The sequence below is a fragment of the Rhododendron vialii genome, chromosome 2a, assembly GCF_030253575.1.
Source record: "Rhododendron vialii isolate Sample 1 chromosome 2a, ASM3025357v1".
NCBI lineage: Eukaryota > Viridiplantae > Streptophyta > Magnoliopsida > Ericales > Ericaceae > Rhododendron > Rhododendron vialii.
In genome coordinates this window covers 35,784,712-35,810,938 of record NC_080558.1, presented here as the reverse complement: position 1 = coordinate 35,810,938, position 26,227 = coordinate 35,784,712, and the positions used below count along the sequence as shown (strand labels likewise).

The window sequence follows — 26,227 nt, the reverse complement described above, 5'->3', positions numbered from 1 at the left end:
AATTAGACATGTCACAAGAAGCAGCCAAAAGGAGATAGAGGATCGCTTTAATCCAATCAACTTGGATTATATTTTTTAAGAAGGTGACCCACTGGTGCCGTGATTATAAGAGAAGGAACCCCCAATGTTCCAACTATTGTCTCATAGAACAACTACATCGGCAAGCCGACAACGACGACGATGTCACTAGGAGATACCAAGATCCTTCACGCCCTTCCTTTTGGGCCCGAATTGATATACTAGAACATAGAAATAAAATGAATTGTTGTGTGGTACTTGTAATGTATTGTTATTGACATATTCTTATGTTAGAGTGCTAATAATTAGTGTGATACGATAGTACTTTTGTCTTTGTAGTACGCGAGAAATTATTCGTTGCCCTTGGGGCAACACATCATGTTTGACATGTGGTGCCTCTCACCAATTAGAATTTGCCCTACTGACTTTGTGTCATACTTTTGCCACCTAAACAATTTCTCTCTTGACAGAGAAACAGACAAACGGAAATTCAATAGGCGTTAGAGTAACCTACCCGCTTTTCTCTCTCTTGCTCTACTTTTCAATTTTGGCTAATTTTTAAGATAAAATGATTAGAAAAATAAGATCTTCACACCGGTTCAAACAGTTTAAAAATTGGAACACTTAATTTTAACTATATTTTTTTAATATATAAACGGTGTAAAAAAATAAGTGTTCCAATTTTCAATCCGTTTAAACCGATGCGAAGATCTTAATTTTCTGATCATTTTATCCTAAATGGTCATAATTAAATTTTGGCTCTATGGCTCTCGTTGATTAGCCCTAAGATATATATGATTTTACGACTTTCTTAGGGCTAATCAATGAGAGCCCTAGAGTCAAAATTTAATTATGACCATTCAGGATATAATGATCAAAAAACTAAAATCTTTTCATTAGTTTAAACGGATTGAAATTTGGAACACTTAATTTTTTTTTAAAAACCAATTTTTATAAAAAAAATTGTTTAATAATAATACTAAATTCGTTAATTGGTTAGTAGAATAAATACTACGGCTTAAATTGTGAAAGAATGATTAAATTTGCAATTACATATAAAACTTAATACATAATTAATTTAGGGACTGCACAAGGACAAAATGTTCATTTGACAAAAATGAAGGGAAAAAATGGGAGGGAAAAGTAAAGCAAAAGAGAGAAAAGCCATAAATTAAAGGATGCTGATTTTGCCACTTTATTTTTTGTTAACACCACTCCCCTGCAAGTGTATTTTCAAAGATACACTTGCAGAGGAGTGGCGTTAGCAAAAAAAGGGAATGACAAAATTATTTTCCAAATTAAAATTGAAAAGACAAGGAGTAGGTGACTCTAACTCCTGTTGCATTTTCGTTTGCCTCGTTTCTCCGTCAATTGAGGTGGCAAAAGTCTGACACAAAATCAGTATGACAAATTTTAATTGGTGGGAGGCACCACCTGTGAAACATGATGTGTTGCCCTTGGGGCAACGAATAATTTCTCGTAGTATGCATGTGTAATTGCGTACTGGTACTATCATTATGGAATTTGCATAATTTGCATTAATGTAACAATTAACATTAGTATTCTCTTTGTTATTGTATAAATTATCCATCATCCTTCCAATCCTACCATCCTAGTTTGTTAGATAGTGAATTCTTTTCCCCATGAAAAATATCAGCTTTTATTGTCTCAAAATGCAACTTTTGATTCAATCCTACTTACAAAATTACTTCTAAAAATTAAATATTGGTCAGATATCTCTAAAAACATTAAAAAAAAATATTCAAAAATAAGGTTAGAACATGTGTATTACTAATGATTTTTAAGCATTTGTTAGTGCTTCAAAAAATTCACATATGTTGTTTCATATCCCTATTACACATTGACTGATATTCCCGATATCAGTTACTCATAGCTGCGATTGTTACGTCAACTGCGACTGAGATTTAAAACCATGGGGGAATGCAATCTCTCATGTTAAAAGGAGAATATGTAATAGTGAGAAATCTCACGAAGGAACAGTTGGTTTGATTAAATTATAGCAACAAAAGAGGCTGGAAAAAATTACTCTTCATTTTCATAAACAATATTAGGTGTACAGAATCTACAGATTTTATTCATGCTAATCGATAGAAGAGATCATTACATCATGTATGAAATACAAAATGCAAATCACGGGAGACTACAACCATTGTGTGAGAGTCCACGAGATCACCAAGCCCAACAACTAAACCAACAAGATAAATAAGCCCATCAAAGATATCACAATTATTATAAGCTCAACTCAACTACAAGCCCCATTAAGAGGAGGAATAACCCAAAAAAATACAAACGAAGGACCACTCATACGCAAGTGAGAAAACTCAAACTTTTGACCTCCTAATAAGATACAAGAATCCAAGCCAACTAAAAATTTCACCTAAACTATCCAATCTGTTTGTTACCTTTGAAATAAATTTTCAAATCACCCAATGTGAAATCAGCTCAACCAAATAATTTTTACTTGTAAGTCATTTAACTTTCTTCATAATTCTATTCGAGTTTAGGGTTCTAAATTATGAATGAAAAATTGGATCAAGTACTTACAGTTATTAGATTGAACTGATCTTTTAATTAGATGACTCAAAAAATTATCTTAAGTTTAATGAACGATTTAGATCATTTGCGTAAAACTTCAAAACGGACTCCACGCATCCATCCATACACAAGTCCATATGTTTTTTCTTTGGAAAAGACACACGTAGGTAGGTACGCACAGCATTTTCTGTATCGAGCCAATAAAACTATGGCTACACCACACCATTTGTACACCATATTTCGTGGGACCCACTTCAGGGTCTCACACAAGTTATCGGAGCTGCTCGATTTGTTTAAAATACTTTGTTAAGGTTCACTGTAAAAAAATCAGCTCAGTCGGATATAGTAAATAATCGATGACGTTCATACCGATATCCGACTGAGCTGAATTTTTACAGGGATGCTTAAGAAAATATTATAAAAAAAATTAAGCGACTTCGATCATTTGTGTAAAAACTCCGAAGTGGGTTCCTTGGATACTGCTTTGATTCAGTTAACTATTGCAAAAAATTTCATGGAATGAAGGCTCCGTTTGTTTCGATGTAAAATATTTTTCATGTAAATCTTTTTCAGAAAATAAATTTCAAACTGTTATTTTTTGGTGTTTGGTTGGCACTTGAGAATATTTTCAGAAACGAACAAAAACAGTGTAGAGAGAGAGTGGGGACTTAAATAGTGGAGAGATATGAGAATATTGAAATTGAACGTGGGTCTGGATTGACGATCAAGGAAACTGAGCAGTGAGAATTGCGGTAGAAGGCAGCGGGTTCATTTCGAAAATAAACTTACGGAAGATTTAAGAGTAAGTCATTTTCATCCAATTGATGAAAAATATTTTACATGTAAAATGTTTTCCTAATTTTTTACACAATCAAACACCCAAAAATAAATAAAATATTTTAATGAAAAATATTTTACGCCAAACAAATGGAGCTGAAATAGAAACAATTCTTCCTTCTCGCATCCTAGAGCAAAACGTGGTGCACTTGGTATCCACCAACTGGTGTACCCATATCAGGACTCTTAGCAAAACATAGTTAAACAACCAAATGGAATCGATGACAAATCCTGCTCCATACCAGACAAAATGACTTATTTTTTTGGTCATTATTTAAATTTTTAGCTTAATAAGTCAAAATGACTTTTAATAATTTTTTACTTATATTTGCTAATTTTACGTCAAACTTTTATGACTTATTAATTCATCTCATCGAGAGGAATCAGAAAAATAAAAAAAATTTGATTGAAACTCATAATGTATATGTATACATATACATATATGTGAAGCGAATAGGCAGAGATTATTGGCTATCTTTTTCTTCCTCCCTTATCCTTTCTTATCCTATTCTACTATTATATTTTGCAATAGTAAATTTATTTTTGACCCAAAAACTGAAAAATACTTTATACAAGAATTATTGGTTTCAACAGTATTTTAAAAATAATATTTTACGTCGAAACAAACGGAGAGCCAAATAACTTTTGAAGAAATTAAATAGCCATCCTGTTTCGTAGACTTATTTAGGTGCCCATCCTACTAGGTTTGAATACTTAAATCGACATCCTGAAATTTAAATAATTCCTAAAACACCCTTAATCATGACAAATACATAAATTATGGCAAAGTCTAGGGTTGCACAAAAAATCTGGTGAACTGTGAAACCGATTCGGATCGAACCAATCCATGTTTTTTGGATTTTATCCATGGATTAATGGTTCGAACATGGATTCAAAAATTAAAAAACCGTGAGATTCGGATTAGGATTGAATTTTTATTTGAAAACCACGAATTATCCGAACTGGACCGTGAGATATTTTTAAAAAATAAAAAATTATAATATATATGTAACATATAAGTAAATAATTATAATGTTACACCTATTTTTATAAATTAATTGTAACTATTTAATTTGCATGCAAGATTGGTTCCATGCTATTCCATTGCCATTTGAAGTGGAAGAGAATATGGAGGAAATGCAAGAGATTGAATAAGGTAACTTGAACGTTATTCTGTTTTTGTATTTCAGGTCTATAAATTCTAAAAGCTTTGTATTTCATTTTACTATGATCTAATTTAGCCCATTTGTATTGATCATTGTAGCTCTAGAAAAGGTTTCTCTTAATTCAATTCTAGAATGAGTTTCATATTTTACCCGTTACCACGCCACGCTCTAGAGCATGGAAGACCTACATTGATGTTTTTTTATTAAAGCACTTTGTTGTAACTGTATTTTTTTTTAATGAAGTACTTTATTTTTTTTTTTCTTGGGAAAAAACCCGAAATGGTCTTTGTAATTTAGTGTTTGTGTCAACTTGGTCCCTGCAGTTTGAATTGACTCGATTTACACTATGTAATTTTCATTTTGTTCCAACTTGGTCCAATTACTAACTGTTGTTAGACTCCGTTAACCCCAGACACGAATGGGCTGCTTTTCTAAGGTTAAAACCATAATCTGTCATCCTCCTCTTACCCTAATATACCTCTAAACCAAAACACAGAGCCTTATTGTTCCATTCTCCATTTTTTTCATGGCTTCCATTCTCCATTTGTCGCGCCCGGGATTTTACCTTCGACCAAAACATGTCTCGTTCGCCTTCTGGGGAAGGAGAGAAAGGGATTTGGGCCTAAATAAGTTATTTGATTCCTATGGATTGTGACGTGATTCTTGAAAAAAAAAGGAAAAATGAGGAGTTTTGTGTTCTCTAAAAGTGGTTCGAATATTTTTGAAAAATGTTTGAATTTTATAAAATCAAGTGAGCTTTATTTTAAGGGAAATTTATAAAACGGTCCCTCTAGTTTGCACGAGTTCTCATTTTCGTCCCTCTACTATTAATTGTATCAATTTTAACCCTATAGTTTTCATTCCATCTCAATTTCGTCCTTCTCCCTAACGCCATCCATGAAACAAACGGAATTGAAAGGCAAAATTGTCATTTTCTCTCACAGAGGGACCAAATTGAAATTTTATGCAAATCAGAGGGATTATTTTTAAAATTTTACATTTTACTTTCGTTTTTTGCAAATAAAATAAAAAAGACCATAAGTAATGTATTTGACTACTGAATTATTTTTTATTGGGTAATCAAACTATATTGGAAAATTTATATTTCATTACACATTACAAAAATATTAGAAAATGTACAAATCAACCCCTTAGCTAATGTCTTTGTATCATGTTCTTATAATCTTCTTATTTTTTCACCCAATAAAAAAATGTTTAAAATCCGTGTTTATTTGTTATATGAGTGATCTTATGAGTAAGTCCCAAAATAAATACACTTATACCCATATTTTAATGTATTTGATCTCTTAATATTTAATAGTGTTTCATTGCTTAATTAAACACAATTACAAGATTTCTAAATACTACTGAACAACTTTTTCTTTTTAATCATGTGACAAAAAAAATAACGATAGTGAAAATTCAATTGAAAAAATAAATACAAGACCAAGACAATTAACATAAGGGTTATTTTTCGAATTTTCTCATATTTTTTGTGATGTATATAATAAAAACTTTACAAAATTTCAACATATATTTTATTATTCAATATAAAATGAGATGAGAAATATATTATATATGATGTATTTTAAATTTATTTACAAAAACAAAAGTAAAAAACAAAATTATAGAAATAGTCCCTCTAGTTTGCATGAAATCTCAATTTAGTCCATCTGTGAGGAGAAATGATAATTTTGTCCTCCAATTCCGTTTGTTTCATTAACGCCGTAAGCGAGAGAGACGAAATTGAGACAGAATGCAAATTATAGGACTAAAAGTAACACAATTGATACTAGAGGGACGAAAATGAAAATTCATGCAAACTAGAGGGACCATTTATAAAAATTTCCCTTATTTTAAAAAGGGACCGAGCTTTTCATCAAGCTGCCTACATATTTCCGAGTAAAGGAGAATCAGGTCCGGCCATAGTTTGGGCTACAAAAGGGGTTTAGAAAAAAACTTAGAGTCTCTACCAGGCATAGAGTTTAGGTGTCTCTGGTCACCTTTTGAATATCAGAAGAATAATTCAAGTGTTTTAGAAAAAAGAACACAGGCTAGAGAACCCGATTTTTAGAAAAAACGACTCTGTTTTGCTTTTTAGGAAAATGCTTTAGATCTGCGAGGTTGGAGAGGAAAGGATTCGGTAATTCACTAGAAATCGGGACCCATTTGTGTCTAGGATTAACGGAGGCTAAGGGCAGTTAGTAATTGGACTAAGTTGGAATAAAATGAAAACTACAGAGCGTAAATCGAGCCAATTCAAACTGCAGAGACTAGGTTGACACAAATACTAAACTACAGGGACCATTTCGGTTTTTTTTCCTTTTTTTTTTTTTTTGTTTGAAGTTGTTTGCTGGAACTGTTTTGTTATTCAAGTACTATGCTAGTTTGTTAGAACCTGGAATCATGTACTTTGGCGACTTTGCTAGAACTTGAAATCGTGTCTTTTTAGTTGACTGGAATTTTTTTTTATTGAACTATTTTTATTGTTGGTTGATGCAATCTATGGACAAAAATTGAGATCGAATCATCAGACTTTTGGTTCGGACACGAATTTCATTTTTAAAATATCATGACTCGTAAATTAGGATTGAATTCATAAGAATCCGATCCGATTTGGACCGTGCGCAGCCCTAACAAAACAAAGTCATCCGGAATCATGACAAAATCATCCGGTGCGCAGCGGCTCTATTGAAATGTAAAAAATTATTAAGGGATAAATGAGTATTATTTAAATTTCAGAATGAAAACGTAAGTTTTCACAACTACAAAAAGAAGTTTCCCATTACTTTTTTATCCAAAATAAAAAGGAAAAAACCAACGAGAGTCACTCTCTCTCTCTCTCTCTCTCTTCGACACTGTAGTGTTTTTCATTTCCCTCCACAGATCTCCGAAAAATCTCAAAAACTCCAAACCCTAGACTGTTCTCCCTCCAAACTCTCCAAGCAACCCCAAATAAATCTCGGATCGTATATATATCCCTAGTCCCTACTTCACCCCTTTCCCACCGAACCTACACTATCATCCTATCTGGTCGCCCTGTTGATTTTCTGCAATCTTGATGAAGAAGGTCGGTGAGGGGATTGGGCAGTCTTGATGGACCATCGACATGCCTCAACTGCGTAGCGGACCGCGCCGAGGCCGACCACCGTGTAAGAACCAGAAGAACAACCAACCGATCGAGCAGCTGAAGGAGAAGGCGAGAGCTGTACGGACTCGTCAGAAGGAGGAGAAAAAGAAGGAGAAGGAGTTGATTGTGGTGGATGATGATGATGTGGATGGTGAGAAGGCAGTTGTGAAAGTTAGTAGTCCCGAGGCGACGTCGTTGGAGGGGCGAAAGGGTGAAGAGAAAGGAGAGGGAGAAGGAGTTAGGGTTTTGGAGAAGGAGATGGATGAGTGCGATAGCGGTGGGAGGACTGGGGATAACGGCTTGGCTGGTGAAGATGAAGGAACCACTGCTCCACTTCCTGAGAGGGTTACTCTCTCTCTCTCTCTCTCTCTCTCTCTCTCTCTCTCTCTCTCTCTCTCTCTGTGTGTGTGTGTGTGTGTGTGTGTGTGTAGACTGTGAGATATACACTCACACATACACACATTTTTTTTGTTATTGGCTTGTATTTTTATTTTTTTTTGCTCGGCAAAATTCAGTATTGTTAGTCGTAGGTAGTGAGGTTTGAACCCTTAGCAAATGCACGAGAGTGATGGTGCCTACCACTGGGCTACTCGCCCATTTTTGGCTTCTTGTTTGGTTGCCAAGACGATGAGAAGAAAAGAGATGCTTGTATACTACCTAGACTAAATGAGTGTCAAATCAGGCAGAAAGATTGAACCTTTGGCTGTACCAATTTGTAATTAAGTTTTTTTGGGGTTATACATTAGAAGAACCCAAACCCATCAACAACTACTCTCTATTGGAATTAAACCCACAACGTCACTGCACCAAAGTATAGTTACTCAACCATTGGGCTAAGTGTCCTGATTAAGTGTTGTTGAGTTTAGGTGGACTATCTGAGTGAAGTGTCGAACTGTGTTTTGCTCGATTTTCATATCTTAAAATGTATGATTCAAGTGATTATTTCCCGCTTCACGGTGGGCTTAATTTTTGTTTCTTGTTTTGAGTTAAAGAACAGAGCTTAACTTAGTTATCGAGGATTATGTTTTCTCCTCTCTGGGGTGACCAATTAATCAGGTTTTAGGGTGATTGTGTTTAGTTGGGTTGTTTTAGTGTAATGCAGAATTTTGTTTATTAGGTTGTGAGAACCTTAAGTTTAGGATTCAAGAGTATAAGTTCCCCGTTCACACTGGACTTTATTTTGGTTTTGTTGACATAAGTGTATCTGGAAGCATTTAATGTTGGATTTCTTTGTCTGGGAACCTGAAGCTAATGATGCTCATTCTGTTCAATGCGGGTGTTGCACTTTTTACTTCAAAAGGGTGATTCGTCTTCATTTGTTTTTTTTCAATGTTGGAGTTTCTCAATTTGCACTTTCAGAGACCCACTTGCCTTCATTTTTTTGCTTCAAGAGGTACACGGGGGAGGGAGGAGGGGCGTAGAATAGAACCACCTCACCTGCTCTTGAAAGCTTAAATACTTCTTGCCACTGAAAGCAAGATATTCGGGACAATCCTTACAAACTGCATAGGCTTGGTAAAGTATAGTGTAGAATGTTTTGTTGGTTTAGAAGGGATTATGATACATGCTGCATCAGTTACATTGTGTTCTCTTTGATAATCATTGTTACTGAGATTCAATTATTCTTAGAATTTGGTTCTTATATTCTACTTAGCTAAAAAAACATGTGTGGATTAAAATGGTAGCCATTCTTATTCTCGTTTTGTCTTACAACAGGTTCAGGTTGGTGGTTCTCCGACATACAAAATTGAGAAAAAACTCGGTAAGGGAGGTTTTGGACAAGTATATGTTGGTCGCCGTGTCAAGCCTTCAAATCCACATGAAAGAACTGGCCCTGGTGCTGTAGAGGTAAGACAATTTTCTACATGGTCAAATTACTTTTCTTGATCTGACTTATAGCTTCCTTGTTAGTCTCCTTATAGCTTCCTTGTTCGTCTCCTTATAGCTTCCTTGTTCGTCTCCTAAGTCTTTCATGAAGTGACTGATGCTTTTAGTTCTTTTTAACATGTTATGTGATCTATTGAAACTTCTAGGTAGCTCTGAAATTTGAACACAGAAGCAGCAAGGGATGTAATTATGGACCGCCTCATGAGTGGCAAGTTTACAAGTGAGTTATTTTTATGTTGGTTTCCAACATCCTTGTTACAGTTATTGCATTTTCAATCTCGGCATTGGTGTTTGAAATACTTGGCCGATGCTTTAATGTCTCTGCTATTTGCTCAGTGCACTTGGTGGCAGTCATGGTGTACCACGAGTACACTATAAGGGTCGGCAAGGCAATTACTATATAATGGTGTGTGTCCTCAATATCACTTGCAGTCTTTGATACTATACAACTGTGTTCTAACTCTAATTTTCCTAATCTTTAACAAAAAAAATCACCATGATTGCAGGTGATGGACATGCTTGGACCTAGTTTATGGGATGTTTGGAATAACAACTCCCACACGTAGGCTTCTTTTCACGATTGATTTTTGAAGAACATACAATTTATCATGATTGGGTTTTGTGCCCCTATTGGCCCATTTCTGAATCTTGCTTCTATTTTTCCCATTTCAGGATGTCCATTGAAATGGTTGCGTGCATTGCCATTGAAGCAATCTCTATATTAGAGAAGCTGCACTCCAGAGGGTGATTCTTCTGCCCATTTATGTATTCTGCTTATATTTTTTTGACTTCTTTTACTCATGAAATAATTAAGGTTTTTTTTTTTTTTTTTTAACTTTCTTTGTTGTGGCGAGAGATTTTTGTTCTGGGATGCATCAAATGTAATTTTGTTTTGTCAATAGCAACATTTATGTTGCTTAAATCTAGAGGTTGATGTGTCTCCTTTTTAAAAAAAAAAAGAGGTTGATGTTTCTAGCCAAATCATCCATGAAAGCATGGGGTTGGGATGGGGCCAATGTTTGGCATCCATGTTGTATGATATGTGATGTACTAGACTACTAGTTGGTTTCCAATTGTTCCAAAACATGAGTCTGTAATATATGATTGCTGCAACTCATGCAGATATGTGCATGGGGATGTTAAGCCGGAGAACTTTTTGCTTGGCACACCAGGGACTCCTGATGGGAAAAAACTGTTTCTTGTTGACCTTGGATTAGGTAACTTTCTCCGCGTGCATTTTTTTCCTGCTGTACAAATATCAGACCCAGTATTATGCTCAATATCTGATTATGTATTTCGACTTGCAGCCACCAAGTGGCGAGATAGTTCAACCGGTCTGCATGTTGATTACGATCAAAGGCCAGATGTTTTTAGGTAACCTAGTTTTTGCATATACGTACCACCTTACTTCAGTTCCACAGGGTATAGATTGTTTTTTCTCTGTAACAAAGGCGTCATCTTCTTGGTGCTTCAGGGGAACTGTGCGCTATGCAAGTGTGCATGCTCATCTCGGACGAACTGGGAGCAGGAGAGATGACTTGGAATCTCTTGCTTATACGCTCATTTTTCTTCTCCGTGGCCGGCTGCCCTGGCAAGGGTATCAGGTCAGCAGTTTCCAAACTTGGAACAGGGGATTGTCTATCTATTTGTGATTTTCATATTACTCTGACACGGTTCTATAATTAGGGAGAGAACAAAGGGTTCCTTGTTTGCAAGAAGAAGATGGCAACTTCTCCAGAAACTCTTTGTTGCTTTTGTCCTGCGCCTTTTAGACAGTTTGTAGAGTATGTGGTGAACTTGAAGTTTGATGAGGAACCTAACTATGCAAAATATATCTCGCTCTTTGATGGGATAGTTGGTCCAAATCCAGATATCAGGCCAATTAACACTGATGGTGCTCAAAAGGTACTGCATAGCCTCTTATGTCCATATTCCTTGATACAGTACAATGCAACTGCAAATTTTTTGTTTTCTTGTTTTGGAGTGTCTCTAACTTGTTTCTGCAAATGATGTAGCTTATATATCAGGTTGGACATAAAAGAGGTAGATTGACAATGGAAGAGGAAGATGATGAACAACCAAAGAAGAAGGTTCGAATGGGAATGCCTGCTACACAATGGATAAGCGTTTACAATGCTCGCCGGCCTATGAAGCAAAGGTTTAGATATTGAACATTGCACATTTACCTCTTCCAAGTAATTAATAAAGGCTAATAAGAGTTATGTTTTTATTTTGAGGTGTAGATATCACTATAACGTGGCAGACGCGAGGCTTTCTCAGCATGTTGAGAAAGGAAATGAGGATGGATTATTTATCAGCAGTGTGTCATCTTGTTCAAACCTGTGGGCCTTAATTATGGATGCTGGCACTGGCTTCACTTTTCAAGTTTATGAGCTCTCACCCCATTTTTTGCACAAGGTTTCTTCTAGTCCTTAATCAATGCCAATTTTTCCTTGGGTCTCTGACATGGCCTATACATGCACATTAATGGACGCTGCACTTAATGGAAGTGTGCTTATTGCATGCAAATGTGTGTATATCAACCAAGTAATCCTTTCTATTTATCTTTTTTGAAGGAGTGGATAATGGAACATTGGGAGAAGAACTATTTTATAAGTGCTATAGCTGGGGCTAATAATGGGAGCTCATTGGTGGTGATGTCCAAGGGTTAGCTTAACAAATTTTAATATTAGGAGTCGTGTTGACACTCTGTTTTTCCTGCTTAACTTCTATTACTTCAAAATTCTAGGTACCCAGTATTTACAGCAGTCCTACAAAGTCAGTGAGTCTTTTCCATTCAAGTGGATTAACAAAAAATGGAGGGAAGGATTCTATGTAACTGCCATGGCTACTGCAGGAAGTAGATGGGCAATTGTAATGTCCCGCGGTGCAGGATTTTCTGATCAGGTTCAGCTAACATTCTTAGAGCTGTGTTCAGTTAGTGTACCAATTTGCTGGTAAAGAAAACATCCTTTATAGAGCTCTCTATCTAAATGCAGGTTGTAGAACTTGATTTTCTTTATCCTAGCGAAGGAGTACATCAGAGATGGGATTCTGGGTATCGTATCACATCAACAGCTGCAACTTGGGACCAGACTGCTCTTGTTCTTAGTGTGCCAAGAAGAAAACCTGCAGATGAAACACAGGAGACTCTTCGGACTTCTGCTTTTCCTAGTACACATGTCAAGGTTAATTATTCATATCTATTGCTACCAGCGGTTTGATTTTAATTTGGACAGAAGCTTCGTTTCTTAATGTAGTTTTATGGTGTTGCAGGAGAAATGGGCAAAAAATCTTTATATTGCATCTGTTTGCTATGGTCGAACTGTTTCATGAGTGCCGTTCAGGAAAGAAAAAAAAAACTGCTTCATAAGCTGGCCAAAGAAATTGAAGCTGATCAAAGAATACTATGACTCCCTAGTCCTGGGGCCATGAGCCAGTTCCTTCCATCTACTGCTAAGGTCTCCTTGTCTACCAAGATAAATTGCGTAACCGTGTCGTTTGGGAGTTGATGTATGCAAGGGTATTACTTAGCGTCACCACCACAGAGAAATGTTACCAACACTAGTTCACTGTGTCTCAGTAATGTCGAGATGCTTTTTTGCTAATGTCCATGATCTTTGCACTGTCAAGTCTGTATAGCGTTGAAAGATTGTTACTATCTAAGGCTTGCGCTCGTGATGGCTTTTATTATTGATGGTATTGGAAATGTACAATTTTAGAATTGAAATTGGACCCTATAAGTTTATATGTTGTTCATCCTGTTTTATGGTCTCTTTAGTTTTTCTTCTGAGTGGTCTGGCATCCCAATCAAAAAATTTACAGTTCTGGGGTATTGGAAACTTCACAGATTTTGCACCACTAAGATTTCCCACTGATTTCTTTTCACTGGAATTTCTTTCAGATGCTTGTTCCTTTTTTATTTTCTTTGTCTTCGTCTGCCAAGTTAGTTAAGGATACTTGAATTGGAGTCTATGTTATGACGTGTGCAAACCTATGATGAACGGAGGTCATCGTGTCCTTGGACACGTAGGGGACGTGCCAAGTAGTATGTTTAATTATTTTACAGTAATAGAATTAAAGCAAGGGACAGGGGACACGCAGGGACGCATGTGTCTCATGTATGAAACGTATGGGGACGCGGCTTGGTATCACTTCATACTGTAACAAATTTACTCCAGGTTCAAAGTTATACTGCTAAATGCCAAGTGCTGGCAAACTTGTCACTTGTGCCTCATAGTTTATCTTTTCAACAAATGATCTCTTATTTACAGACAAGTACTTTCAGTTTTCATTTTTGTACTAAGTTAGAGTTGGCTTTCATTACTTTTTGTGGTTTGTGGATAAAATATTGAAATGTGTTTCCATTTTTTTTCCCTGTACCTCTGCCATATCTGTGTCCCGTTAACTTTGTATTGCCATGTAGAGTCTGTATCTGTGTCTATGTCCGTGCTACTTATGTGTGATCTAATCTGTGGTGTCTCCCCTTGGGGTTTGCAGCATATATTTACTTGGGTTATGATCGGGAAATTTCTTTCTTGCTTGCTTGCTTTCTTCTTTCTTTCTCTTTCTGTGTGACACTTATATTGGTCAAGTAACATCCATTTTTACTACCAAAGTGGAAAAAAAAAATCAGAGTTTAAATGCATCTGATCGTCACAGACTCAAAATACTTGTTTATTGGATTTGGCTTTGAGGAGGCAGGAATACACAAAGTGCAGGTGGGATCGTGCCATGCTGCTGATGACCTTAGTTTTAGATGTTGGTCTGTGTCTTGTGTATCTATCAATTGGGGTTTACATCTATCTGTAAAATGAGATCCAAGATACTTCTGGAGCAATCATTCTCATAACCAAATGCATCATCATTGAAGTTGTATTGTCTTAAATAGATAACTGTCTAAAGCATCATGATAGTCATTCGTGGTGCCATATTCCATGTGGTGTGCTGTAGCGGTTTCAAATTACCTCCTTTTTTTTTTTTTATCTTTCCTACTACTATGCATCTGGTCTTTTTGCCATTTTGGCTCTTCAGGTTGGTTGATTTGCTCTTCAGATTCGTTGATTACTTGATTTGATTTTACTTGATTTGATTCTTCTAGTTAGTAGTCTAATGTATATTTGCGGTTGTAGAATGTACTTGACATTTGGTATTTTTTGTTCGGAGAGAAGTCTTGGAATCGAAGACTAGCAGCTTAGCGGGAATGTGAACTCCACTTGAATCACTTGATAAGTTACCCGTAGCGCTGTTAGGTAACTAAATGACAGCTCTAGACTTTATACATCACTTTCTGTCCTGTTGATATGTTTTGGTGTTTTGAACCTTTCTTCCACTTTTTTTTCTGTTTTTCCTTGTGGCCTATTCTGCTTAATTGGCTTAAGAATACTTCATCGTCGTTTCTCTTGCACCAGAATTGCCCGGTAAGTACTGATCAAAAAAATAATGCTGGTAAGTCTTTCTTCCTAGTTCTGCTTTTTGTCTACAATTTGCTGCTTATTTCTTTTTTTTTTTTCTAAAGGGATGGGAAGAAATGCCTGAATGGGAAAAAAGAGCCTATAAGCTGGGGAGTTTTGAATGATGATGTGGAATTTGAAGAGCTTTGGTTTTAGATTTGCGTTCTGCTATCATGTAAACCACAAAATATGGAAGATCCACTGCAAACTTTCATTACCATTTTATCCTTCAGAATTCCAGTCATAGATTGTGTGTCTATTTTGGTGTACGTTTTTACGGAATTTTTTATATGAATAAAATTTGCAGGTATTGGTAAATCTGATGGCATACTTATCATTCTTTAGTTTGCTACCATGTGAGGTTTCAACCTTGACGCGTCAAGAGGTTGAGGAGCTTAAAGGGCATCTTGACATTTGTAAGGAAGTTCTTACATGAATAAAATTTGCAGGTATTAATCTGATGGCATATTTGTCATTCTTTAGTTTGCTACCCTGTGAGGTCTGAACCATAACGCTTCAACAGGTTGAGGAGCTTAAAGGGCATCTTGACCATGGAGCAAGCTTGTAAGTCTGCCCAACAGTGCATTATGGTCTAGAGCACATCAGAACTGCATATTGCATTAGTTTTATTTTTATTTTTTGATCTGCCGGAAGTTCATACTATTTGTTTTATGCTGTATGCAGAATATGCTTTGTATTAGAGCTTATTCGATTCCATACTCACATTGGACCTCAACTTTGACTTAGCTAATTTTTTGTATATTGCAATTATTCACCTTCTTTATAACCTGAGCATGCATTCTTCCTATACATTCATTAAGCTTGCCAAATAAGAATTTTATGCACAACACCATTGTAATGCACTTTAGCTCAGGGGCAGGCACGCATTATCTTGTATAATCTTTCAAATGCGCTTGCTTAGGGGTAGATTTTCCTTCTCCAACTTTGCTACGTATTTTTGAAATTTTGCATGTATAGGTATTGAGGTTCATTACCATTTCTCTTTATCCCAATGAGGGAATGGGAGTACAGTTATGCTACAGCCACACACACACACACACAAACTCACTCACATCAAACATGGGGCCCACATTTCTCTTTATCCCAAATGAGGGAGTGGGAGTACAGTTATGCTACAGCCACACCATGTTTGATGTGAGTTGGTTGTGTGATTGTGTGTCTAAGTGTGTGGTTATATACTAATTGGTGGGAGTTTGTGTTATATCAACACTTCTGCAGTTGACTTTCCTATTGCTGTGTCAGAAGTCAAGCTGAGCTGATTTTATTTTTTATATATGCAAGGTTGAAGCGGAGCCTAATTTCTTCTGTAATCCTCTTTGTAGGTTGGTTAAGCTGTCAACCTGATAGACGAGTTTCCAGGGCATCGAACCTGATTTTTTTGGATTAGCTCGTATAGCTGATTCTGCCAGATGATTATTTGGCTAGTGAATGGAGATAAATTGTGGACATCAGAAATTGAGATTGGGAACAATTTTTTTTTGGTGGTTACGAAGAAGTGAGGACTCAAAACGGGACCATATCGGGTAAAATATTTTGCACTCCAGGTGTTCGCAATAACCTGAGAACCATACACATGAACCGACTGTATAGAGTTGAGCAAACATGAGACCTCCAAGTGTTGCCCATAGTGGTGGTGAGCTCCTATCCTATTCCCAACTCCTTGACCACACGGCCATCGCCTGTATTGCATTGCTTCTCTAGAACATGTAGAATAAGAAAATATGTGAGGGCAAATCACAAAGAGAGTAGAATTATAAAGAAGGGAGGTCACTAGCTAAGTACTCAGACTTGTTTTGATTGAGCTACTGACTTTCTTTTATTTCTTTCTTGTCTTCTTCCCTGTCTTTCTTTTGTCACGAGAAGCCCACTGAATCTTTCCATTAGACGCTAATCCCAAAGACTTTAGAGTGCTAAGTTTAGTGACATAATCCATCAAAATGCGGTGGCCATTCACGCTGGAACCAAGGAATTTACAAGAATTTGTCTCTTGCGGCATTGGCTCCAAGAAGTTGCCAAGTCTTGAATCCATGTTGGTAGGGTTTAGAGCTCATTCATGTTACCATGTGCTCTTGCTCTCAATTCTTGTAGTATGGTCGTATTCTCGGTTCATGCTCTTGTGGATTTTAATAGTTCGGGAAGTGTTTCCACTTTCACATCACATTCGTCTCTCTTCATTTTTCTAATAATTACAAGAACCTCACTTAACTTTCTGAAAACACATTTACCCAACTAATATTGACGGCACACATTCTCCCATGGGAACAGGGTCGTAGTCAGAGTGGCAAAAAAAAGTCTGTCATGGGAATCTTCATGGTAATGAATTCAACTGCACACCGTGGTGGAGTTCAGGCATATTTCAATGATTAGTTCCGTTCAATTGTAGAATTCGTCTAAACACATAATCGTGGTTTATCATGTAAATTGAATGCCAATTAGCCAATTAGTATGTGATCTAGTATGTGATCAAACTACAAAAATAAATTGACATTGAGTTCTTCATGCACTGAATCAAAACCCAACAAAATCCAATTTCTGAGTTGTTTTTGTATTACGATCACATACTAATTGAGATCTGATTAACATAATTTCTATCAATTTCAACGAGATATAATATGAACAATACCAATTATTGAAATAGGTCCGGCAAGGGAAAGAAAAAAACGTCGGACCACACGTCGTGCATCTTCTGGCAGAATTGTCGAGAATTCATAAGATGAACCAAACGAGTTTTGCATCATGAACTTTGTACTGCGCACATCACTTACATGGGGTGGATTCCTCATTTTTTCTCCTCATACTATGGGATATTAGTAGCCGTTTCCAACTGTTGTAGACGAGGAGGGCCGGAAACCCCAACAAGAAACCGTTGATGCCACACGATTCTTTCGCGAATCTCTGTCTCAGACCTTTCCACTCCTACCCCCAAAAAAACAAGTAACGGAGAACATACAAAAACTTTGGAATATTATTTTTGGACACTCGAACGAAATCCATTCTTACCCCAATCTTTTAATAATATGGTCGTGATCTATAGGGATGGGGTTTCTCTCGCTTTTGGCATAGTGGGCAATTTTATAATGTTTGTCACCAAACAATTGGGGGTTGAAGCATAGTTGACGTTGAATTTCCACTCCTACCCCCAAAAGAACAAGTAACGGAGAACATACAAAAGCTTTGGAATATTATTTTTGGACACTCGAACGAAATCCATTCTTACCCCAATCTTTTAATAATATGGTCGTGATCTATAGGGATGGGGTTTCTCTCGCTTTTGGCATAGTGGGCAATTTTATAATGTTTGTCACCAAACAATTGGGGGTTGAAGCATAGTTGACGTTAAATCTAAAGGATCTACTGCTCTGATTAGTAGTATATTAAAATCCTATGCCTGTCAATTTTTTGTTATGTGAACCCGCTTAGCTCAAAGGTTAGAGTAATTCCAACAACGATCAATCGAATTTAAATAAACCTAACCTAACCATCGAACAAATAATTGTTTATCGTCACCTCTATCGACACGCTTGTCGAAACTGAATAAAGTTTCGAGAAAGAGAATAACTGTAAACTCAAAATCGGCTGGAAGTATTTTTTTGTGCCGGATTTGGATCCCTTGAAAAAAGAAAAATATTTTGGTCGGGAATTACGTTGGATTAACTTACACACACTTCTTTTTGAAGCTGGGATAACACTTTCAATGTTCAGCTTGTCACTTCAAGGGAACACTACCATACAAAATAACACAGAATAAGGATTGCCTCTGAAGCCAGCATAGCAAACAAAGTCAAATAACACCAGAACAGTTGATTTTCGAAAACTGCCCTGGCGTTTACAATATCAATCGAGCTTCTTCAACTCAATAAGCCAACAAACCCAAAAGGGAATTTCTAGGGTATATCAAAATTGTGACTTAATTTTGAGCTGCCTATAAGGTTCACTTCATATACACTCTACCTTTATATATAATTTAAGACAGCAAGATACCAGACTCGATTGCAAAAAATTGAGCACCTGTGAAAAATCTAATATGTTGGCCGGCGACATAATCTCGTCAAACGAACCCTTTCCTGAAAAATAGAACAATATATTAACAAACAGATTTGGAACACGGAAAATTTTAGATGCATCAAAAAATACTCGCCTTGGTGTTATTGTGGTCATATTGAATCGAGAAAAGACACCTGCAGCCCCTTATATCATGCATTCTCTTCTGAATCTCAATAACATGAGCATCATAGTATCTTGCCTCATCTCCCATCTCCTAATAACATGCCCAAAAACCCGATGAAGGATGAGTAACGCGGGAGAAGGCTATTTCCGTAAGATTTGAATTGTCTAACCATAATATTACCTGAAAGCAGACTATCAGATCTCCGACTTTCACCTTTCCGCATTCTGAATCCTCCAAGGGAATAGAGCGTTCTCGGATATCTGTTTTCACCTTTACCCACTCATCCCCCTCGGCATCAAACCCCACAAATCTCACAAGAACTTCCTGAAATGAAAGACAATATGTCAAACTTGACTTTACATTGCAGATGGCAATACAAATTGCTAGAAAGTGCTTTCCTGGAGTTCATGCTGATAATTAAGGCATTCATAAAATAACCACTAGTCACCTTGCAGAAAAGTAAATATTAAAATGCGAGCATACTATCTATTTATAAGAAAAGACCACAGCAACTGTCAAGTAATTGTACAACAACTTACCATAAAACTGGTCTAAGCACTGGTTTCTTGGCATAAGCCACTACTGCACCAGCAGCAGAAAATTAATCCTCGCTCTAGAGTGTAAAGGAAAGTAAAACCACAAGTACAACAACAACAACAGAACACATGTAGTCCCCAATCATTGGGGGTATGGGTGGGGGAGGATTGGAGACAGACCTAACTTTTCACAATATGCACAAAGTGGCTGCTCTCAAAATACCACTGAAACAGTGATCCCTCTATACCTGTTTTGATGCGGAACCATGCTCCCAAATCAAAGCCGAATGGCATCAGAGAGGGCAGGCCTAGAGACCCAATTCAATTTATGTGCACATTACCATGCTTCCTTCATCGATAGTCCAGAGCATCGGTATGCACATTTAAAAACACAAGTAAAAGCAAATTTTTTTCTCCGAACAAATAGAAGAATACTCAGAATTATATTGCTAATCTTATTCCCTACGTGATAACAGAAGATAGAAATGGAATGATAACAACTTAACAGAACCACAGCGTCAAACCAGGATCCTGTATCGACAGAAAATTGGCTTTGGGCCTTGGGATGGGAAGTCAGCAGATCATCCATTAATTAGATGTTAGAAGATGGCAATAAAAGTAAGTTGTAATGTAATAGTTTCACTAAGTTCAATATGATAAGAATAAGATGATTGGAAATTGTCAAGGAACAACAAGAACTACCTTTTCTATCTTCCACGCAATCAAGAATAAAGAAATAGCTATGTAGCTAACATATCTGTGATATGCTTTGATATACAATCAACAGTGTCTTGTATACACTTATTGCACAGGAAACTCAATTTTCATTGCTGCCCATGTGTAATCATTTTAGTTTCAAGCCCATCAGTCACCTCATCTACGCTTAATGAGGTGGCATCGCCAATGGGTCCCCAGTTCATTAACCACTCCCCTTTTTCCATTTCGCTCCTCTGAAACTGTTTCTCTACTCCAAAATTAAAACAGTCCATCCAAAGAAAAAAAATAACAAGAGGTTTAACACCAATAGGTTAATAATGACAAGCAGGACTACTGATGGTTAGCAGTACACCCCCTGGATTAACAGGTGACAGCTAAATGCATGAATGCATGATTTATGCATATCAACCACTTACAGCTTCACCTGAACTTAGATCTCTGTGGGTGAGAAATGTATCCACGTCATACCTGGAAAGCCAAAGTGGAAAGGTTTAACAATTTGAGACTGTCAAAGATATAGACACTATTGTGATACAGGTCACATTATTCTGACCATGCCCGCTACTAGTGTTTTGACATCGCGTTACAGTATAAGTGTATTGAACTGCCAAAAAACATAACAATGAACTAGCCGAAGGTTTAGTACATAGTCACATTTGTAGGACGACTTAACCTAAGCTCAATAGTCGTACTTTTGAGAACATAGCTTTAATAATGTCTAAATTAACAGCATGGTGACTTGCAAAAAGATAACCACTATTAAAAATATTCTTGATTCCAAAATATGAGAGGTCACCAACATACTCAATGTCTTTGTCAATATATCAATTATCAAAACAGATGAAGGAGGCTTCAAAAGCTATAATAGTTACCTCCAGCTATCAAATATGGCTTCATATGTTGTCAAAGGCAGAGAAAATAGTACGCAGATTGACATCAATGGACAATGCAGGATCGATATGCAAGTGTGACTAATATGAACGAGTTCTTCTCTTTGTCAGTAGGTGTCATAATGCTTGTCAATGCAATGACTCTATAAGAAGTATCTTGATGTGCAGAAAGGGAAGTTAATATCTCAAAAGGTCCTTCCGCATGTACTCTGGATGACCAAGTACATGTTGCTTTTCATAAGATGGCAGTACCGATGAAAATAGTAAAAACTACATTTCAATCCCATGATTTTAATACGCAACATTTGGAGGAAAATGAAAAAAAAGAAAAGAAAAGAAAAGAACAAGCAACAAGTAATCAATTACATGAACCAGTTTGAGGGGAAGATGGAGTTGTAGACAATGTAAATCAAGCTAACCATGTGCTAATTACTTCAACAACCAAAACATGCAATACAAACTGGCAGAAAGTCTACATCTTCTCAAGCAACATTATATAAGTTAATAACCACTATCATGGGATCAAACTTCAATGTTGCATATTTTACCAGGCATGCCACATGGAAGAATGAAAAATAAGAGGAACTTCTAGATACCTCCCAACAGTAACACAGAAAAGCAAAGAACCAGCTCGTGTGTTATCAACTAAGAAATCGCAAAACAACTTCCTTGCTTCCTATTAGTCTTACCATGCCCCATCAGATGATCTTGCCTCAAATTCCAATTCTGATAGATCTGGAACCTCTTCACCTGTTTCCAAAATAAATGCCGATATCAAAGATACTTTCCAAAGTGCTGTTCAAAAAAAAGAAATTGCTTTTCAAATAAAATATACTTGCCAAAGAATCTAAAGGTTCTTTCTCAATTCATAAACATATCCTTCGCACAGATATTTACTGATAGTAGAAAAGAAAGGCGAAAAGCAAGCATAAAGAGTGCAAAAATCTTCAGAACATGCTGTCTGTAGTAGTGGAGATAAAATGTGGAAAAGGAAAGGCATAAGCAGGAATTACTCTTCAACCAGGTAATACTCGCTAAGTTAATTGGCAAACAGAAGCCACTTGACTCCAGAAGCATCCACATTCCCTGTTGACTGTCCATTTAATGACCCCCTACGTTAGGAATTTGCTTGAAGAAACGCACAATGAACACCAAAACACAACTGACTAGTGAAAATACATTTATTGAACTACTCCCCGCATCTCTGCCTCGGAAACAACCAAGGAGCATCCTAGGACTTTGGACAGTGAGTAGATCACTTCAACCCGGCAGCATCCAACTGTGACTGCCATATCCGGTAGATATCCCACAGCCAGGCCCATATCGGGTGCTTCACCCAAAATGGTGGATCCAGGTAACATACATCCCGAGGCATAACAATGGAGATCGTATCCCATGGTAATCAATAGCACACCAGCAGTATAAAGTACCTATAGCTTGGCGACCTTCATGTGCCTCTTTCAAAGGGATAGCTTCTGGAAGCGATGATTTCTTGGGAGGATTAGGAGAAGAAGCATCTTTCAAAGGATGGGATCGCTGCCTATCATGGAACCAACATTGCACCTACAACAAAATTTCAACAGAAATTTTTGAACAGTTCAAGTACAGGACTCAAGCTCCACATGTCCTTTGAGTACCAAGGTACGCTAATTTTGGTGATTTAAACCCTGGAATTAGATATGTTGGCTGTCCTAACTGCCGTCATAGCAACCATTCTTCATTGTGAATATAGTGAGATTTGGTTGGAGTCCTTGACGTAGGCAACTTTTCTGAACCGTATAAATTTTTGCGTATCGTGAATTCGTGACTGATCTCTATTATCTATACTTCATGCTATTCTGTGTCTGTGCATGGTTAGTTTTCAACAATCTTATGTATCAAGAACCAGGGGAAGAAGATGAGAATAAGAACCTCAGTCCACTTTACAGCAGGTTTCCCAGCTCGACCACTAGAGTTGCTGAAAGACAACAAACCAAACAAAAGACTCAACCACTCAAACTACAATCTTTCAGAAGAACATCTCATAACTTCGAAGAACTAAAGTTTTTGTACGATTTACACATAGCTACACATAGATCTGACAAAAGTAACTCACCTGAAACTTCTTGCAAGCCTTTCACAGAATTCCTTATCTAGAAGAGATTGTTCTCTTGATTCTAAAAGTAATTTCTCCATTCTCTGAATCTGTTTGGCAGGGGAGAGAAAAACATTTGTTGCATCATGCCTCTTAACAACTTGTGAAGAGAATAAATGAAGAGAAAGAACAAAAGAAACCAAGTTGCAATGTGAGGTCAAGAGTAGTAGTTCAAACCATCAACAAGTAAAGAACAAGCATTGAAGTGATCAGAAATATAGTATAAGGCACCTTTCTAAGATTCAAGGAGAAACAACCATTATCTGGCCTCTAATCCAAGCTAAAGAAAACCACCATGTTCACAACAAACTCTGAAACTTGAATGAAAATATTTATAAGCAGTAAAGATCAATTCGTTAAAATATTTATAAGCAGAAAAGAGGCTGATTGGAAAATGTTCGGAGATTTCGTAACTTTCTACCATCTTCTTCCACGTAACAACTGTCTTTATATTCAACAGGAACGTAGGCCACCAGAGCCATCTACGACCACACAATTAGCTCTTCCATAGCTTTGCAGGTAGAAAGCTCAAGAAGTACTGCGGTGGACTAGGATGATATACCATATACAGAATGGGTGGTTCACTGGCAGGAAATCAGGATCTGTCATTCTCATTTTCTTAACTCTCCTTCAATTTCAGTAGTAGTTCTTGCTGGGGATCGTGTTTTGTTCATTTTGGCCTCGGTGTACCCATCAAACTGAGAAAGATTTGATTTAATTGATACTGGTCTCAAGTTTCAACCATTTCTCACCTGAGAAGCAACTTGTTAGATGGGTTATCAATTAAGGATAAGGGAAACTTGACTTTAGTAATAACCCTATTACACACTTGGTCAAGATATACTGCCACCACAATTGCCTTCAATTTTGTCTAGTCTCTCCTCAATGAAAAAGTTTGAATCTTTCTACTCCACACTACGAAACCATGTTGGGTTTCTAATTTTGGATAAGGCTCACTCAACAATTTTGTATATATACATTTTAGCCACGCTATAACTATCTGTACCCTTTATAGAAAGCCTCGTTGCACAATGGGATCTTTAACTTGGTATCAAGCTTCATTTTAAGAGACCCTTATAAGTTATCTAATATGAGACTTCATGGTGGGGTCGTGTTTAGCAGAAACAAATTTGTGGTGAGTTGGAGAGGTTGTAGGATATGGTGAAAACATGGGTTTTGTTGGCAGATTTTCCCAATTAGACTAGCTAGGCATATTCACCAACCATTTGAATAATGAATTTATGAGTTGGATTTTAGACACGAAAAAAGGAGAAAAATGAAGAAAGGGGCAAATTTACACTGTAAATGAAATATACTAGAGAACTTAATCTCAAGTTTGATCAGGTTACGTAGTGTGCTTTACTACGAACAGGAAAGGCTTACAGTCAGCAACTTTCACTTTGATCTTCAACTTGAAGATTTTGCACAACATATTAGCCATGCACTTGGGAAAACCCGTGCAAATCCAATGAATTTTTACGCCATTAATCAAGCATCCTCTCAGTATGCCAGATCTTGTCAAGTCAACTAGTCATCCAAATTACCCATCCATCACCCAACCACTTAGGAAACCCCATAGGAACGCCTTCTAGAAATTTTCAAACAAGGCATCCAAAAAACTTTTGCCCATTAGCATACAACATAAACAATTCATCAGCATTGAACACAATGAGTTGAAGACATAGCCGCACAAACACGCACAAATCGTGAAAAACTAGAATGGTTATAACATATACCGACATTATTCTGACCACCAACCAGACATGCAATCCAACAAACATAACCAGACAATAATGCAAGATCAGAACACAATATGCATTTTTCTATTGAATTCAACCAATTTCACAAGCTTGTGAGTTATAATCAACGATTCCTCGCGAAACACTTTCACATTGCTTGCCAATGCAATTTAGTGCTTTAACTTTACTTACTTCCTCCAATATATAACTCCAAAACATACACCCGAAAACGATGTAGTATATTTCTACACGTGGGAACAAGATACTAATGCTTACAAAAAGGGGTAATCCTTAGAGTGTCAAAAAACAAAGTGGGTAATATATTAAATGCCCAAATGAAGAAGGAAACAAAGCAAGAAACAGCTGTGAATATTAAATGTATAATAACCTCAGCTGTTGTAAAGCCAGAGAAAACCTCTCTCTCTCTCGGCCGAAGACGATACATCAAGACCCAACTCACAGTTTCCAAAAGCAGGTAACTCGATCTGTACTGAAATAGAGTATGTCACTAGTCAGGAGAAAATCGAAGAATATCATCAGGGTACGAGAGCATGTAGAAAACGCTCTGATTTGGGGGATTTTATAGGGCAGAATGTTTGATTTGTTTAGGGTACTGGTTTGGGCGCCTTTTCTAATTTTGTCCTATACTTCCTTTTTTTTTTTTTTTTTGGGTACGTCGGAATTTCCTACTAGCTGTGCTAATGTGCTGTACAGACAGGGCGCACAGCGAGCTTTTGGGCCGGTCTTGGGTCCAAAAAAGACAATCGAAACCGCTCATTTTGCTCAAAATATTCTTTTTAAGGTTCCTATAAAAAATCAGCTCCATCGATATTGTGAAAGGCGTTTATGAAATGTTCATATTTGCTAAATTGCTAGCCTAAATTTTGAAGCAAAATTGGACGTTTTGTAAACACCCTTAATGATATCATATGGACCTGATTTTCTACCGAGACCTCAAAAAAAAATTTTGAACAA

The 26,227-nt window shown here is 36.8% G+C and overlaps 2 protein-coding genes and 1 non-coding gene across 3 annotated transcripts; 1 reads left to right on the top strand and 2 right to left on the bottom strand.

The window, feature by feature from the left end:
* Positions 1 to 7,381: 7,381 nt before the first annotated feature.
* On the top strand, positions 7,382 to 13,356 carry LOC131315862 (casein kinase 1-like protein HD16). The gene is made up of 16 exons (XM_058345076.1): positions 7,382 to 8,052; positions 9,424 to 9,555; positions 9,741 to 9,814; positions 9,931 to 10,000; positions 10,101 to 10,156; positions 10,267 to 10,338; positions 10,717 to 10,811; positions 10,902 to 10,968; positions 11,069 to 11,198; positions 11,281 to 11,499; positions 11,610 to 11,752; positions 11,838 to 12,012; positions 12,171 to 12,261; positions 12,344 to 12,501; positions 12,594 to 12,782; positions 12,871 to 13,356. The coding sequence occupies exons 1-16, from the start codon at positions 7,687 to 7,689 to the stop codon at positions 12,928 to 12,930; spliced, it is 2,097 nt and encodes a 698-aa protein (XP_058201059.1). The 5' UTR covers positions 7,382 to 7,686; the 3' UTR covers positions 12,931 to 13,356.
* A 5,420-nt stretch (positions 13,357 to 18,776) lies between these two features.
* LOC131316663 (protein SAWADEE HOMEODOMAIN HOMOLOG 1-like) lies at positions 18,777 to 25,904 on the bottom strand. The gene is made up of 8 exons (XM_058346098.1): positions 25,641 to 25,904; positions 23,475 to 23,563; positions 23,291 to 23,336; positions 22,810 to 22,942; positions 22,069 to 22,129; positions 20,906 to 20,957; positions 19,417 to 19,560; positions 18,777 to 19,326 (listed from the first exon to the last, which is right to left on the bottom strand). The coding sequence occupies exons 1-8, from the start codon at positions 25,695 to 25,697 to the stop codon at positions 19,192 to 19,194; spliced, it is 717 nt and encodes a 238-aa protein (XP_058202081.1). The 5' UTR covers positions 25,698 to 25,904; the 3' UTR covers positions 18,777 to 19,191.
* LOC131318217 (small nucleolar RNA snoR100) lies at positions 20,022 to 20,129 on the bottom strand. The gene has a single exon (XR_009197553.1). It is a non-coding gene; the product is annotated as a small nucleolar RNA snoR100 (small nucleolar RNA).
* Positions 25,905 to 26,227: the final 323 nt, after the last annotated feature.